The following is a 17450-nucleotide window of genomic DNA, read 5'->3' on the forward strand; positions in this document are numbered from 1 at the left end:
AGGAAAAACAAGAAGGCAACCACGGAAGACAAGGAGGGTGAGGACTGACTATATGGTAGTCAGGAATCACTAGAAGGGGATAGCGGAGAAAGGACAAATGAGAATGTGATAGAGGGAGTAGAGGATGTGACAGAAGAAATAGAGGAAGTGCAGGAAGTTACTGACAATGAAGAAAATGAAATATTAGACCTAGCTTTATTGAGCCTGGAGCTCTATTTAGCAGACACAAAACCAGAAGTTACATTCTTGGTAGAAGGGAGGGAAGTCAAATTCTTGTGTGACTCAGGGGCATCACGAACCCTGATACATCCCTCCAAACTTCCAGAAAACACAGAGTCACCTGATTACATACTGGTAAAAGTAGCTAATGGACAGCTGTATCGGGAGCCCCTCTCCCGTAACATTTCAATAACTGATCCTGTTTCAGGATTGACTCAGAAAAGCAAAATTGTTGTTTCTGCAAAATGCCCAGTAAACCTCTTGGGCAGAGACCTTATGCAACTATTTGGTATAGCAGTAGTCCCAACCATGCAGGGTATGGAAGCACAGTGACAAACTGATACCTTTGCAGTGCAATCGGAGGGTGAAATGTTTTATTGGTACAGCCAGGACTTGGTTACGACTGGTCCAGGGACTGTGACCGAAAATTAATGAATGCAGCCATCAGCAAGTTCCCCTCCCTTGACGTTGATAAACAACACCTGTTGCACTGTACCCTGTATTATTGTAACACACCAGGACCTGATAAGGAATATGAGCAAGAATTGTTTAAAAATCATGCAAACAGATTGATATTACATAACCTGTACTGGGACACAGAAGGGAACAGTGTAGCCAGCTGTTCATTGCCCCAGGAGTTCTTTGCACTCTATAAATCTAATCGATTACCACATGTTAGCTTAACCAAGGACAAAAACATAGAATGGGCAGACCTAGGAGAAAACGTCACGAGATGGGAGAAACAGACAAAATTAGAACTGTCAGAGCAGGGAATACAAATACAGAAGCTGAACTGGATAACTCAGACCCACCCAGCCGTACACTTGCAGTCTAGCAAGGACAGCTGATTATCACTCCTATGAAAGGAGGAAGAGAATGTCTTACAGAATATACCAGAAACTCTCTGGTCAACAGGAAAGTCAGATGTAGGACTTATTCGTACAGTGGGACCAGTTACTATCACGCCAAAGTCAGCATTTAGACCACAGAAAAGACAGTATCCCTTAAGAAAAGATGCAGAGGCAGGAATCAAACCTATCATAGCAGCTTTACTTAAGGAAGGGGTGCTGGTGGAATCTCCCGATTCACCATGTAACACACCCTTATTTCCTGTTAAAAAAGCAAATGGAGAATGGCGTATGGTCCAAGATTTACAAGCTGTAAATGATGCAGTAATACCAAGGGCACCTACAGTGCCAGACCCACACACACTGTTGATTGATTTAAAACCTCAACAGAAATATTTTTCTGTGGTAGATATCAGCAATGCATTCTTTTCAATACCGATACACCCTGACAGCCAGTATTGGTTTGCATTCACATTTCAGGGGAAAAGGTATACATATACACGACTACCACAGGGATATTGTGAAAGTCCAACAATATTCTCACAAGAAATGGCAAGCAACTTGGTGGGATTTACCCCACCAAGAGGCAGTCAGATTTTACTTTATGTTGATGACATCTTGCTGGTGGCCCCCACCCAGAAAGATTGCAAAGAAGATACCATAGCGCTATTATGATTTTTAGCCGCTGAAGGACATAAGGTAAACAAAAATAAACTGCAGCTTTGGAAAAAACAAGTCAAATACCTAGGATATGTGATATCCAAGGAAGGTAGAACATTAGACAAGGACAAGAAAAGTAGCAATTTTGCAAGCACCAAAACCCACTACCAAGAAGGAAATGATGTCCTTCCTGGGTACAACTAATTTTTGCCGGAGTTGGATTCCAAACTATGCCTTGGAATCTGCACCTCTGACTGACCTGATATATAAAAAGCCTATGGCAGCACAGGATTTGTTACAATGGACACCAGAGGCAGAATCTGCTTTCTGCAAACTGAAACAGTTAATAGCGTCCTCATTAGTTCTGGGATTACCAAACTACCATAAACGTTTTTTCCAAACTGTAGATTGTAAGCAAGGTTATATGACATCAGTGGTAACAGAACAGCATGGGGATAAGCAACGCCCCATTGCTTACTATTCATCACAACTGGAACCAGTGGCGTGGTCTTTGCCCCACTGCGTACAAGCAGTAGTTGCAGCTGCAATGGCAGTACAGGCTTCGGCCTCAGTAGTTTTGTTCCACCCTCTCACATTGGGAGTGCCTCATGCAGTCGCGATTATTTTACTGCAAGAGAAGGTAGCATATATTTCCCCTGCTAGGCATCTTTCCTGTATAACTATATTGTTGAGTCAACCTCACATGACAATTGAACGATGCACGACTTTGAACCCTTCTACCTTGCTCCCAACCCCTGCAGACGGCACACCACACCGCTGCCTGCAGGTGATTGAGCAAAAGACACTACCTAGAAAAGATCTCACGGATGCCCCCTTGGATGATGTCGAGGTGACATACTACATGGATGGTTCATGCAAAAGGGGTCCTGCAGGACAGAACCTAGTAGGATATGCAGTAGTTTCTGACACTGAGATTACAGAAGGAAATCTTTTACCACACAACTTATCTGCACAGGCAGCAGAATTGATTGCCTTGACACAGGCATGTACCTTAGCAAAGGGTAAATGTGTAACATTTTTACTGACAGCCAGTACGCTTTTTCTACTGTACATGTTTTTGCACAACAGTGGAAAAACCGAGGAATTATAACATCTACTGGCAAACCTATCAATCATGCACAGTTTATTTTAGATCTTTTAGAATCTATTCAGTTACCTCAGAAAGTAGCTATTTGTAAATGCACAGCTCACACCAAGCAACAAGATAGGATTTCAAAAGGTAATGCGAGAGCTGATACAGCTGCAAAACAAGCAGCTTCAGAAGTATTTATTTTAAATGAGGAACTACAACCCTCTGAGATTTTAGACTTAGAAATGTTAAAGACAATGCAGACACTTACTACGCAAGCTGAAAAACAAAGATGGGTAAAACGAGGAGCAATTCTCGAAAAGGAGCTGTACATCTCTAAAGAAGGAAAACCGATACTACCATCTAATTTGTTTAGATATGCAGCTTTGTTGAGCCATGGGCAATGCCATGTCTCAACAGGGGGGATGGTACGGCTGGTGAACCAGGTGTTCACAATGTACGGATTTACAAACTACTCTAAAAAATTTTGTTTGATGTGCCAAATTTGTAACAAACATCATGCACAAGGGGCGTTAAAGCCCAAGCAAGGGAGTTTCCCTACATCACCATATCTGTTTCACACTATCTGTAGGGATTTCATAGAATTGAACAAATGTGAAAATAAGAAGTATTGCCTTGTCATTGTAGATATGTTTTCTGGATGGGTGGAAGCCTTTCCAACAAAAATCCAGATGCAGCCACAGTAGCAAAAGTTCTTGTCAAAGAAATCATCCCAAGATTTGGCATTCCGGAAAGGATCTACAGTGACGACGGTACACACTTTGTAAACCAAACCATACAGCAATTAAGTAAGCATTTTGGTATTTCTTTAAAAAATCATTGTGCATACCATCCGCAATCTGCAGGACTAGTTGAGAGGCATAATGGAATATTAAAGAATACATTAAGGAAATTAATAGCCGATACAGGAAAGAACTGGGTGTATTTTCTGCCCCTGGCACTGTTGAGCATGAGAACTATTCCGACTGCAAAAGGATTAACTCCTTTTGAAAAACTGTTTGGAAGGGCTTATTATACACCTCAGTGGAAACTTCTCATGCCCACAGACCAGGAAGCTGACTATACACTAGCTGAATATATGAGAAATTTGTTGAATTCTAAACATCTGTTGCAGTCAAATTCTGTTTCAGATAAAGAACAAACCAAAACATCGAAAGTGGCAGTGATCCCAGGGGACTGGGTGTGGATAAAGGCCATGAAAAAGAAAAATTGGACATCACCAAGGTGGGAAGGTCCATACCAGGTGCTTCTTTCGACACCTACTGCAGTCAAAATCACAGCACAAGCCTTGTGGATCCACCTGATGCACTGCAAACTAGTTAAGAACTTTGAACTGGACAAAAATCTTACCTCTCCATCAGGGCCCTCAGCACAAAGTCTGGCTACAAAGGGGGGGTCAGATCAATAGGACTGATCCGTCTCAACCCCAGTGAAGAAACCATCAGTGCTGAAGGTCCTATTAGGGCAGAGAGTAAGATCACATGTCAAAAGCAAAAATTATAGAATCCAGAAAAATCCAAATACAACTACTCGGAAGAGTCGGAGAAAACAGGAATGCAGAACAACCATTTCCTCAGAAGTATTGCATAATCATCCTGTTAACTGTACTAGTGACAATAATCTTTTTTTTGTGGCCATTCCTTTTCCCAGCCACACAAACTGAACTGAATAAACGTGGAGAGTTGCACGTAGAGTGGCACCCAAATTTCAACACTTACCAGGCAATCAAATATGTGTATGCTGAGACCTTCAATGTTTCGAATTGTTGGATTTGCATAGCTTTGCCAACAGCATACGGGGGGGTTATTGTTAACTTCAGTCCCCCTAGGAGCCAACAAGACCTGGGAAAATTTAGTCTATGATACATCAGATGTTACATCACAGGATAAAGTAGCATTGCACTTGTCTGTTCGACAGAAGGGGACTGTGTGTTTTTACAAAAATGATACAGTTCAGGTGGGTTGGAGCAATTGCAATGTGACTGTTCCCTATAGATGCTACAATAAAACTGATAACACAGGTTCCTATTGCAACACAACCTATGATTCATTTTTTGAACTGATGCATAGGACAACTGATGAAGTAAGACATAATGCTGACCTCTATAAACAACTGATTATAGTTGGGAGGGTGGCCTAATAGTTAAGGTGTTTGCCTTACAAACACAAGGTGCAGGGTTTGAGTCTAACAAGGGATAATTGGCTAGGCTTACAATGGCCTGCAAGGGCAGTTAGCTTAGTACTAATCTATGACTCTATGAATAGTTGACAAAAAAATGTTTCATCCAGAACCAGGACATAGTAAAGTTACTACCAAAGTAGAGGACTGTTATTTTGTATGTGGTAGGAAAGCATACAAGTGGTTACCTGAGAATTGGTCTGGCAGTTGTTATTTGGGGTACCTGGTTCCGGCCATACAACACACAGCAGTTTTGCCTCAGGGGAAAATTCAAAATGTTCGACGAGAACTCAAGAAGCCTGTCAATCCAGTGGGGCAGATCAATGCGGGCTGAAAAAAACATCACGCTGTGGGCATACGGAAAAATGGACTGTCGCATATGGACTTGGGTGATACCATCATCTTGTGGGCAGGTATACTGCCAGCATATGGAGCAACAAAATCAATCTGGGAACTGAGAAAACTGTCTAAACATCTCAAAATAAAGAGCAATGCAACCTTTTCTGCGCTAGAATTGGTGACTGATGAACTAACTGCCACGAGAACTGCAGTGCTTCAAAACCGCATGGCTCTCGACTTCACCCTAGCAGCGAGAGGAGGTACTTGCACTTTAATCCAGGAGGAGTGCTGTTCATATATTTCTGACCACAAACACGAGATAGACAATCACCTTGAGGTAATTCAGCAAGTGTCGGCTATGACCAAACCAGGACCAAATCCATTGACAGACTTTTTCCGGATATTGTTTGGGGAGTGGGGCAGTATCCTGATGAACATCCTGATTGCCATCTGTGTAGGAATGATCCTACTTGTGGTATGTGTTGCTGCTGCATCCCCTGCATGAAAAGACTGATTAAAGACTTTATAGACATGTCAGTTTCAGAAACCTTATACCAAGGTGCTGAACTTGAAGAATTGTTGAAAAATTGAAAATGCTTTAATAAGTTTAAACTGAATGACTCTCTTAACTGCAAATCCTGAGTAGAAAGAGGTTAGGGGAAGAAAAAAAATGTTTATTCTTATTTTGAAAGTGGAATAAAAGTATTAAAAGGGGGGAAATGTTAGAAAAATATGTATTAGTAATATGCATGCTTAGTGCATCAAGGTTTAAAAAGGGTTAATACATTTATTCTGTTCACACTGCATAAATCTGCAGAAGCTACATTCCAATCCTGTTATGTCATATGCGCAGCTATGATCTGCTTATGCTTTGGAAATTAACAGGAAAGCATTTGATTTCTGCTAATGTCATGAAAATAATAAAAGATGTTTCATTTCTACTAATGTCATGAGATTTAAACAAAGAGTTATCGATTTTCTGCTTATGCTATGAGAAAAGTACATAACTGCTGAAGCTATTGATAATGAAAACAAAGACTGCTTGAAAATATAAACCGTAGTCAGCATTACTTGTACCTAAGCTAGAAATGTACCTTGAAATGTAACACATATATATTAGAACTGCACAACTGAAGAATAGAAAGTTTGTAGTGGGCTAAAAATAAAGCCCCAAGGCCAGGTTGTTTTTCTCAAATGTTTTTCATAAATCCAGTCATGTCAGCAGGAAATCCAAGTAACATTTTCTATGTAACACATAGTGAGTTTTAAATCTGGACATGTCAGCAGGAAATCTAAGTAACATTTTCTATAGAATAATACAGAAAGCTGTGTCTAACTACGTCAACCACAGAAAAGTAGCATTTCATAGAACTGTATAAAAGAAGCATACTGCCTACTAGTAATTTGGGCAAAATCCTGTATCTGCATGTTTTGTCTCCTTGCTGCAAGTAATAAAGGGTGCCATACCTGAACCTTATGTGAATTGGTCTTTGAAATTTTTTCCTTTGACAATATATATATATATATATATATATATATATATATATATATATATATATATATATATATATATATATATATGTATGTATATTTTCCTTGTGTTCCCGTTTGCACGCACATGCCCTGCAGTTGTGCTTTGCGTTAGTATGGCTATGACATTAAATGTTATTTTTTATGTGTTGTGCATGTTTTTTATGCCATTGGCTGTATATTTAGCCATTGGCATATGTTAACTTTGTAATATGTAAGTTTGGTCCGCTTTCATGGCTCCAATGTTCTGTTTGAAAAAATGTAGACTGCTTTTTTGGTTTACATTTCTGTATGCTTACGCTACGCTTGCACCACTTCATGAATCGCTGTGTACCTTCATTTGCATGCTGCACTACTGCGCATAGGGTGATTAGCATACATGCACCGAGAGCTGCGTAGATTTGGCTTACACTGGTAGTGCACGTGGAATCGGATTGCACCTAAATCGCTCGGCGGCCATATTTGGCATTAGACTGCCTACGCTATGCCTGCACCTGGCGCAAGCTTTATGAATCCCGAGGATTGTCTAGACCAGGGGCTTTATTTGTTTTAAGTTTACTAATCTGTAAATTTAGTTCAGTCATATTGATGGGCTTATTAACAACATCTCTTTGTTCCTGTGTTAACCTTGTGAGGATATTTTTATTACAAAATACTTTAATTTCATTGGCAGATAAAGCTGGAGAAATAGAATAATTAATAGTCTATTGTAATGAAGGCTGAATGCTTCTAAAATGTTGTTTAGGTCAGTAACTTTCTTCTTTGTGTGGGGGATATAAAGTTCTTCTATTTGTTTAGATGTAATAATTTTTGTTCTGTTTGCTAAATGTCTTTGGTAGGATTCATAGAATAAGAATTTAATTTAATTTTCTCAAGGTTAATCATAATTTTGAGGTGAAGTATTTCAGAATATTTATCATTGATTTGACAAGATCTGGTATTAGGTCAGTGTTGCCTTTTTGTATTTCTAATTTAAGCTTATCTACTTTATTTTGTAGGTCTAACATGTTTTTGCTCCATGTTTTCTTTTTGCTAATATATCAAGATAAAGCTTTACCATAAATATAAGCTTTCAGACAGTCCCAAATATATATTTCTGCTATATCATCTGTAGTGTTCATTTCAAGAAAGGTCTTTATTTCCTTTACGTAAAATTCTTTAAACTCTGTTAAGTTTGTTATATATGACAGTATTCTAGTGACAGGGATGGAATGAATTGGAGCAATATCTACCTCAAAAACTAATGCATTGTGATCTGATAAAGGACAGGTTATGACCTTAACCCCTTCTAATTTTGTTGTTAAATCATTTGATATATATACCCTGTCAATTCTACAGTGAGAATTATGCCTATGTGAATAAAAGGTAAAAAATAATGAATTTGAGTCAGCAAATTCATTGATATCTTTAATAAAAGTTGTGTCTATGAATTTCAAAAGTGCTTCTGAGGTGGGAGATTTCCTTCACTTACATTTTGAATCAGTATCTTTATCATTCATAATAGTATTAAAATCTCCCGCCAATATTAAATGAATTATATCTTCAAAATGATGATTAACTGTCTTAACTCCAACTCCTGGAATCCAATATAGGTTGACTAAGGTATAAAGTTTAATGTTTATTTCAAGGGATACTAAACAAGGCATACCAGAATAATCGTGATATATATTGATTATTTTAGGAGTAAGCATTGTATCTCTGAATAAAATAGCTACCGCCTTTTTCTGTTTAAATTGAGAGCTTACCAAAACTGTGTAATTATTAAGATTTAACTTGTTTATGTCTTGTTCCAAAATGTGTTTCTTGAAGAAATACCAGATGAGGTTTATGTAAATTGATGTATTTGAATAGGATTCTCCTTTTAATATTATCATTCAAACCATTAACATTGATAGACAAACACTTCATACTCTTAATATAAATTTGAAGTTATATAACAGTGTATACATATAATATAAGATGCTAAATAGATGATTGGAAAAAGTATCAAATGGACACGTAAAAATTATGTACATTTTTAATAGACACCAAAAAAACAATAAAAGAGACACTTAGAAACTTATAAATTATATCAATAAAACCAGTATTCAAATCTATGAGGTAAAAAACTCTTACCTGAATAGTAAAACTACCCAGTCAAACCCAAATCTATATTTAATATGTGTAAATCAATGCTCTCTACCTAGAAATGTATGTAAATGTTTGACTATGTTACTGTAAATTCAAATAATCAGCATATATTAAAAATTGCAAGGCATTTCTAATTTATTTACCCATTCAAGTGGGTATGTGCTTATGAGAATACTTGCAAAAATCATAAGAATAAACAAATGCCATGAAAATGCATAATAATGGAAGTATATCAAAACATTGCAAATTTTTTTTTGTAATAGGACCTGAACATTAACATATAGTACTGTGACACAAGTTTTATGAACTTACATTTTGTTAATACAGATATATTATTGTTGATACACATTTAACAGAAGCCGATGCTGGTTAAGAGACCTCTAATTTCAATGTTAGGAGTGATACTATTATTAATTCAATTGAAAGACATTTACTCATTCCACATAACTCGAATTTATCAGCATTAAATTTTGTCCATCACTAGTGTGTAGGTGATACTGAAAATCAGGCAAATTGCATCACATCATGTTTTACTTTAAAACATGCTGTGATAGCAATATAAACAAAAATACAGTTCCAAATTGACTGAATGTATGTGTGTACTGTAAATGTTTTATTTAAAATTTCATTTAGCTGGTAGGGTTAAGCTCATAAGGAAGGTGTAATGATACAGGGAAGCCTGCCTATCATTAGTAAAAGTAAGCAGTATTTTCCTTATGCATCACTTAATGACATGAGAAAAAAGAAAGAGAAATAAGAAAAGGTAGATTGATGTCACTTTTTCTTATTTTTCTCTTTTTCCCTCCTTCTCTCTCCCTCTTTTTCCTCCCCTTTCTTACTCCCTCTTTTTCTTCCCTTCTCTTTCCTTCCCCTTTCTCTATCCTTTATCTCCCTTTTGTTTATTTTGGTACCTCTGTTGTATAAGAGTTCATTCTTTTCTTTCTTTTTTTTTCTTTTTCTTTTCTTCTTGCTTTCCCTCTTCTGTCTTTGCCATCCCTCCTAGCCTCCTCACTCTTTTCCTCCTCCCTCTTTCTTAAATTTAATTTGTAAGAAGCCATCAGTACATTACTTTGGTGCAAGCTTCTAAGTTCTTAAATGAAGATGTCACTCCTTTACAAAAAGTAGCATTGTTTTGTTAGGTAACATATTAACAAAATGGATCCTTTCAATTGTAATGTATAAGATTTTGTCTTAGTTGTTTCTGCCTTATTTTGGTCTCTAGTCATTTCTGGCAAGATTATAAACAAGAAAATAAAATTGTCTGATGTACCAAACAATGTGCCTTTATAAGTCCATAAAACATTTATTTTTATACATCCCGTTCAAACGGGATATGGTTTGTCATGTCTGCAATGCTTCTTTTAATAAAGAATTACAGTACAAGAGTTTGTACTGTGGTATGTTGTGCAAAAAATAGCAAAGAAGCGATTTTCATTCAGCCATTCACATTTGGCAATATATATTGATTTGTAATTACCAGAGGTTGCACTATATTCACTGATGGTTCTGATAACAGAAGAGTACAGTGGGAGGATATATTCCATGAATCTTGAAGATATTTCCTTGAAAATAGTAGGTGCAGATTAAAGTACTTCCTGACAATTATGAAAACATAATGGTTGAATGAGAGGGAGTTGACTACATAAGTACCCAGGTCTCTTATGATTGTATCTATCTAAAGAAGAATACCATTTAAAACATATGAGTTGGGGACTGCATCTTTTACCAGATTGCATTTAATTTGAAACCATTTTTAATACATTGCACAAGAGAACCAAGCCAAAGGGACATGCTCATTAATATGTCATGTAGCAGATTCATTGCAGGAACCAGTATATCTTGCATAACTTGAGGATGGAGACCTGCCACAGCTCATTTCCTGTAACAGCAGCCATAGCAAAATAATGAATAAAGTAATAAAGTAATGGACATCACAAGCTGTCTGAGTCAGAGGACTATTGTAATTATGTAAATGCCCCGAACAGCTGTCCATTGCCTGTAAGCCAGACACATTGCAACTTATTCAATGTGTTATGAACCTGGCTTAGCAGTCAATCAAATGATGCAAGATTATAGCTATGAGTAAACTATCTCAGTTTAAAATAATTAAAAAAAAATACAGAACAAGACAGTACATTAATTGGATGAAATAAGCTCTGTTATGTGTAAATTAATTTACTAAGCTGACGTAGAGCTAATCATTTTTTAATCACCCTTTAACCTAATGGTTGACATCACTCAAAAAGCAACTAAAACATTAAAAGGCACTTGCAGAGTTGTTTCTGTGTAGAATCAGTGTGATGGGACTGCAAGAGAATAAAAATAAAAAGTCTTGTGAGCTCAGCAGGAAGGAAAACGAAGCTATAAACAACTAAAACAAGATAAGGCTCAAGCAAGAGAGTCCCAGAGAGCTAGCAGAGTCAAAAAAATGTGAGGAACGTTAAAAAAAAATGTTTACTGCTGTTGAAATAGAGCGGACAGCATAACACTCTAAGAAAACAGATCAGGGCTATACATGTTAAACATAAACATTTAATTTGGTTACTGTATGAAGGCCAAAGGTTAACTGATCACATCAGTTAACAAAAACGATTAATGCTGATAATGAGGTGGCTACCCTAGGCAAATACAAAACCTGACTGTCAACTCTGTGGATCATTTATACATATAAACCAGTAGTAAAGTAACATTCAATGAGCCCCAGAGAGCATGCACAGTATAAATGATGTGGGAAACAATAAAAATAAATTACTGTAGTCCAAACAGAGCAGAAAGCACAATGTTCTAAGAAAAAAGACCAGAGCCACGGTTATCTTAAAAATAAAAAAAAGCATTCAGTTTGATTAATGTATAAAACCCAAAGGTCCACTGATCGCATCAGCAAACTAAAACAATCAATGCTGGAACTGAAGTGTTCATCTTGGGCAAAATATAAAACCTAACAATTGATCCTGTGCATCATTTGCACATATATAACAGTAGCAAATTTAACTATCAGTGAATTCATTGACCAGCAGTATTTTGTTTCAATAAATTAAGAGCCAGATAGAAATAGCTCATTAAGCAATAAACAGAGGTACTAAATATTTGCTACTGGTACTTAATAAAGTCAAGTAAATAAATCCAGGAGGTAGTAAAGGGAATGTAAGTACTGATTTTTTTAAATGATTGAGTATAAAGTAGAAAAAAAATTTAAGATTTTAAATATACTTGTTTCTGATAGATACTTCTTCTATTTAATAAGTGAAAAAGGAAAAGTTGAAAGGATACCTGTATTAAATGATGATTTCTAGGGAGGAAAGTTTAACATTAGTACAGTGTCTTGATAGGAATAAAAACATATAATTATTGAATTTTTATTTGTCCTTCAGTTTTTTTCTTTTGTTCTACAGCTTTCCAACCATTTTTTTTGCAATTATTTTAGTAGTACTATTAGTCCAGCCCAATTTTTCCACTTGAGTAAATATATTATTGTTGAATTAGTATTTTGCTGTCAAATCTACTGAGTCAAAGATTTTCAGCCTTGCTGGGAATTATAAATGGGTTTTCAGTTGTTTCTTTTTTAATGCTTTTATGGGCAGCCGTGGTGGTGCAGTGGTTAGCGTTGCCGCCTCACAGCAAGAGGTTCTCCGGTTCAATTCTCAGCTGGGGTGCATTCTGTGCAGGGACTGCATGTCCTCCCTGTGGTCACGTGGGTTTCCTCTGGGTGCTCCAGTTTCCTCCCACATCCCAAAGACATGCAGTAGGTGGATTGGACACTCTAAATTGGCCCTAGGTGTGTGCATGTGTGTGCCTTCTATGGAAGGTTGGGCACCAGGCTGGCAGCTCGACACTGTAAAACTCCACTTCCAATCATGAGCAGACAGATGATCCACTGTGGCAACCCCTAACTGGGAAAAGCCGAAAGAAGAAGATCAGGGGAAAAATTATTTTCTGTTTGAGACCACAGCTGAGGAGTAATCATTGCCAAATCTAACTACTGTATCTTGGAATTTGACAGGTGAATTAGTCCACACAGTTTTCAAGATGAGTTCTTTATCCTGGCTAGAGAAAAGTCTCACAATAATAGCTCTTGGCTTAGTTTTTGTTTTAGCAGAGTTTTCTGAAGTAACTAAGGATATGTGTGCATGGTCGATGCCAAAAGAAAGTGATTTGGATGGATTCAATGTGGAAGGGATCCATGATGTAAAAAAATTAATTATGTTGTCTCCTTCAGTTTTCTCAGGAAGCCCATATATTCAAATGTTGATCTCCTAGATCTGTTCGCCAGGTCGTCTAACTTGTCTAGTCACTAAATATTTAGTTTTAATAAGAATTCTGTTTGGTGTTCTTCTTCAGAAAGTCTAGTCTCCATATCATTAATATATTGTTCCATAGCTGATATCTGACCCTTTTCCTGCATGATAATTTCTTGAAAATGTTTCAGTTGTTGAGAACATTTGTCCTTAAAATAATTCAATTTGTTGTCCATTTTGTCAGTTTTTAGTGACAGGTCCAGGATGTATGATAATAGAGAAGAGAGTTCTTATATGAGAAGAATCCTGTGAAGAGCTTTTTGTATGACTCATTCCAAACAGCTGAGAGAATTGTTCTTGTACAGTTGAATTTGACAGGACTTTTTGGATGTCAGATGATAAAAAATACTTCAATAGGTGTCCTGAAGTTCTTAAGTAACGTTTATAACACAATAATCCTTGAGATATTCTTTAAATCATAAAACTCCTGTCAGAAATAGTTTTAAGGTATGAGAGCTAAGAGACTAAACTGCTACCAAGTCACCATCTTAGCCACGCCCCCACATATGATACTCTTGATTGCTAAAAATAGTGTCTGATATTTTTCCATAATATTGTATCAATGAAATATATTACAAATGGAATTACATTCATGAGATTTATTTTATGGATAATTTCATAAGCTGTTATTCAGTAAAATAGATTAAGATGTATGCCTTTTTAAAGTTCATTTTCATACAATATCAATACAAATTTTTAACAAAACTAGCTCACCGAATATCTCAAAGGATGTTTTTTATTCTTACCTGTGGGAAATTATAGATGCCCAGAATCCTAGCCACAGAAATTGACAATGTTGACATCAGTTCTCCAATGATACCTGCTAGAAGCGGATGTGATTTGCAGACATAACCAGGGACTGGTATTTGTGTCCCTGATAAAAGGGACAGAGTACCCCAGGTTGCTCTGCTTTCTGCATAACAGGAATCATGGATCCTAAATCCCAGTGTGATGTTGGGTAAGAGTTTCTTATTTTGGTTTATCTCATGTATAGCAAAAACCATGCCAAGCATGTCTCTATAGTATCTAACATGAAATCTACAGTAAAAATAACAAAATAAAAAAAGGAAATGTTAATAATGCTGGTGAGGTTTAGTACTACCACCACTACTATTATTATTACTACTACTTTTACTAGTACTACTAGACCAAAACCATTAGAAATCATTAGAAATCTAGTGAGTCGTTGTGTGAAAAAGTATACCAAATTCAGTTTCAACACACATTGTAGGCTGACATGTAATGATGCACTGCAGCAAGCCTTTCCCAAAGGACACATTGGCATGCCCTCTGTGTTGATGGATGCTAGATAGCTTTGAAATTTTATTGAATTATGATAGTTAGTTAGTTAGTTAGTTAGTTAGTTAGTTAGTTAGTTAGTTAGTTAGTTAGTTAGTTAGTTAGTTAGTTAGATAAATTTGTCAGAGTAGAACAATGATCAAACAATGACCAATTACAGACTCAGTCCTGGTTAAGTCATAATATAACAAAACAATATACAGTATACAAATAACAGTGGTTTACATTTATGCGTCAGCATAGAAAATCTAACAAACAATATATACATAGCAGATCTAACAAACCAAATATATGTACAGTTACATAACTAGAATAGAACTAGAAGCATAGAGTTAAAGTAGGAGAAGTAAAAGTGGAGGAGATATGGGTGGCAGTTGCTAGGTAAGGAAAGCTAATAGAGACCAGTAAGATAAAAGAGGGGATTAGATTATGTGTAGTGGGTTCACAGCAGTAATGGTGTGGTAAGGTAAATCACAGTTTAAGACGAGTGACTTAATCAAGTGGATCAGGTTCATAGGTGTTTACAAGGCTAACGACCACAAGGGCCTTTTTAAGCATAGCCATGCATCTCAAATCTCTGACAAGTTCTGGTACCCTTGATAAGTGTAAGCAGAGGCTTTGGAAATGAAACATTTACAAGCAGGGCCTGGGAGATGAACCATTTGCAGGTTGCCTGTGTCCATTACTGACATAGGTGCCAAACCAGGGATGAATTTCCTGTTTCCCATCCAATTGTCCAAGTTGCAATTCAATTGGGATAGGGAGGAACTCTGCTTTACATGGATGGTGAGCCTGTCCCAAAGACAAGGAAGTCTCTGGGATACATACCTGTCTGTCCAGCAGGTCCTATTTATATCACAGGCAAGGTTTAAGTCTTTAGAATGGGCAATTCTGGTGCTGTTTGTTTTGTGGATATGCAGGATATCCATCACAGTGGGTCTAACAATGCCCTGTATGCCAAGCATAGTTCTCCCCTCAAAAGCCTGTAGGGGACAGAATACACAGATAGGGCCTTGAAGTGGTCTTCATAGGACACTTTACTTACATCTTATATTCTTTTAGTGAGGAACATCTGTGAATGTTCCAATTGCTGGATAAGCCTGGTTAGGTACATACCAAATGAGGCATTGTACTCAATGATAGGACTGATGAATGCCAAATATAGTGGAACAATGCCTTCTTTGGACCTAGATGCCCTACATTTGTTTATAATTTATGCAACATAGAATGATTTCTTCACTACTGTAGCCATGTAATGGTCAAAGGCGAGATTACTGTCTATATGTGTCCCTATGTCCCAGACTACTGGGTCAACTCTAAGGAATGCATTGCCAATATGATAGTTACCAGGGGTGGATGACTTCCCAAAGGATATTATTATGCATTTCTTGGTATTTAGTTTTAATCCATGGCTCTGACACAAGTTGTTTGTTTGTGTCAGCCCTTCCTGGAAAACATCTGTGTCAGTGTGGGATTCAATGACAGCTCCCAATTTGCAGTCATCTGCAGATTTAGTCAGCCAGAGCCCATTGACTTTGGCCTTGACTTCAGAGAAGTAAATCCCAAAAAGGAGCAGTTCAAGGACCGATCCCTGAGGGACTCCACTTGTGAATGGCCTTTTTGTAGAAGTGGACTCCCCATTTCTAACTTCATAGGTCCTGTCTGTGAGCCTGTTGGCTATCCACTGGGTGACATATGGGTTTGTACCTAACCTCTTGAGTTTATCAACAATGCCCAAGTGGGGTATTGTGTCAAATGGTATATGACAGGTAAAGATACTGTACAGCTGGAGATATTGGTTTATGTGACATATCCTTTAGATGGACAGCTATGTTCAAACTGTTTCACTAAATACTGTTTGAACTGCGGTCCGAACAAAGAGTACTTTGTGTGATCAGTTAAATCAGGATGAAGTAGCTGCCATAGCTTTGGGTCCAGTACAGAGGAGCAATGGCTAGTACAGTGCAGTTTGAGAGAAGGGGGTTGTAGGGAATGAGCAGCTCTAGCTTGGCTTCTTAAGTTACAGGTATGAGTAGCAGTAAAAGTTAGGAAGAGATAGGGGAGGGGCTATCATACTACACTGTTACGACTTATAAAAATAAAGAGTGAAAGAAAATGTAAAACCATTAACCTTAACCCTAAGGTTGAATAAAAACAATGGACTGTGTTCTGTTTGATACAGTTATGGTGACTGCATTGTAATTATAGAGATGAAGTGGATAGGATATCGTGTTTTATCACTCTTATCATGTCCAGTTATCATACATCAACATATTTTTTATTTATCATAGATCAGCATATTTATTTTTATTTTTTATCACATATCAGCATTGTTGCATCTTTCAGCTTTTCCCAGTTAGGGGTCGCCACAGCAGAACTCAGGTCTGCTAATGATTGGCAGTAGATTTTTATGTGCTGAGTTGCCAGCTCTGATGCACAACCTTCAACGAAGGTACGCCCATTCATGCATGTCTCCACACAGAAGACGCTCTAGCTGAGAATCGAACAGGACAATGTCTAACTGGGAGGCACCAATGCTACTGCAGCACCACCACCGCATATCAGCATATTTTTGTTTATTTTATTTTATTATGAATTAAAACATGTAATTGGATAGGGATAAATACTAACACATAATATACTGAATAGAAAGGTGATAACATAAGGCTTTTAATGAGGATTATATGCTAAGTAATTGTTAAAGGAATATAAGAATTCCTGGATTTATCCTTTTTTAGTGGTGGATTGAAGTAGGAGTTTGTTTTTACAAAACAAGCAAGTAATATCCATCATAGGGAATCACATAGCAGTTGAGACGGTAATAGACACAGTAACTAGTAA

General features: G+C 37.1%; 1 protein-coding gene across 1 annotated transcript in view; it reads right to left on the reverse strand.

Moving 5' to 3' along the window:
- Positions 1–14323, reverse strand: part of LOC122794875 (extracellular calcium-sensing receptor-like) — a 338203-nt gene extending 323880 nt beyond the window's left edge. The window contains exon 1 of the mRNA XM_044063474.1: positions 14057–14323. Within this exon, the coding sequence (XP_043919409.1) occupies positions 14057–14323 (267 nt within the window). The remainder of the gene's footprint in view (positions 1–14056) is intronic.
- Positions 14324–17450: the final 3127 nt, after the last annotated feature.

This window comes from Protopterus annectens, chromosome 2.part1 (genome assembly GCF_019279795.1).
Source record: "Protopterus annectens isolate FY-2018-M chromosome 2.part1, PAN1.0, whole genome shotgun sequence".
Lineage (NCBI taxonomy): Eukaryota > Metazoa > Chordata > Ceratodontiformes > Protopteridae > Protopterus > Protopterus annectens.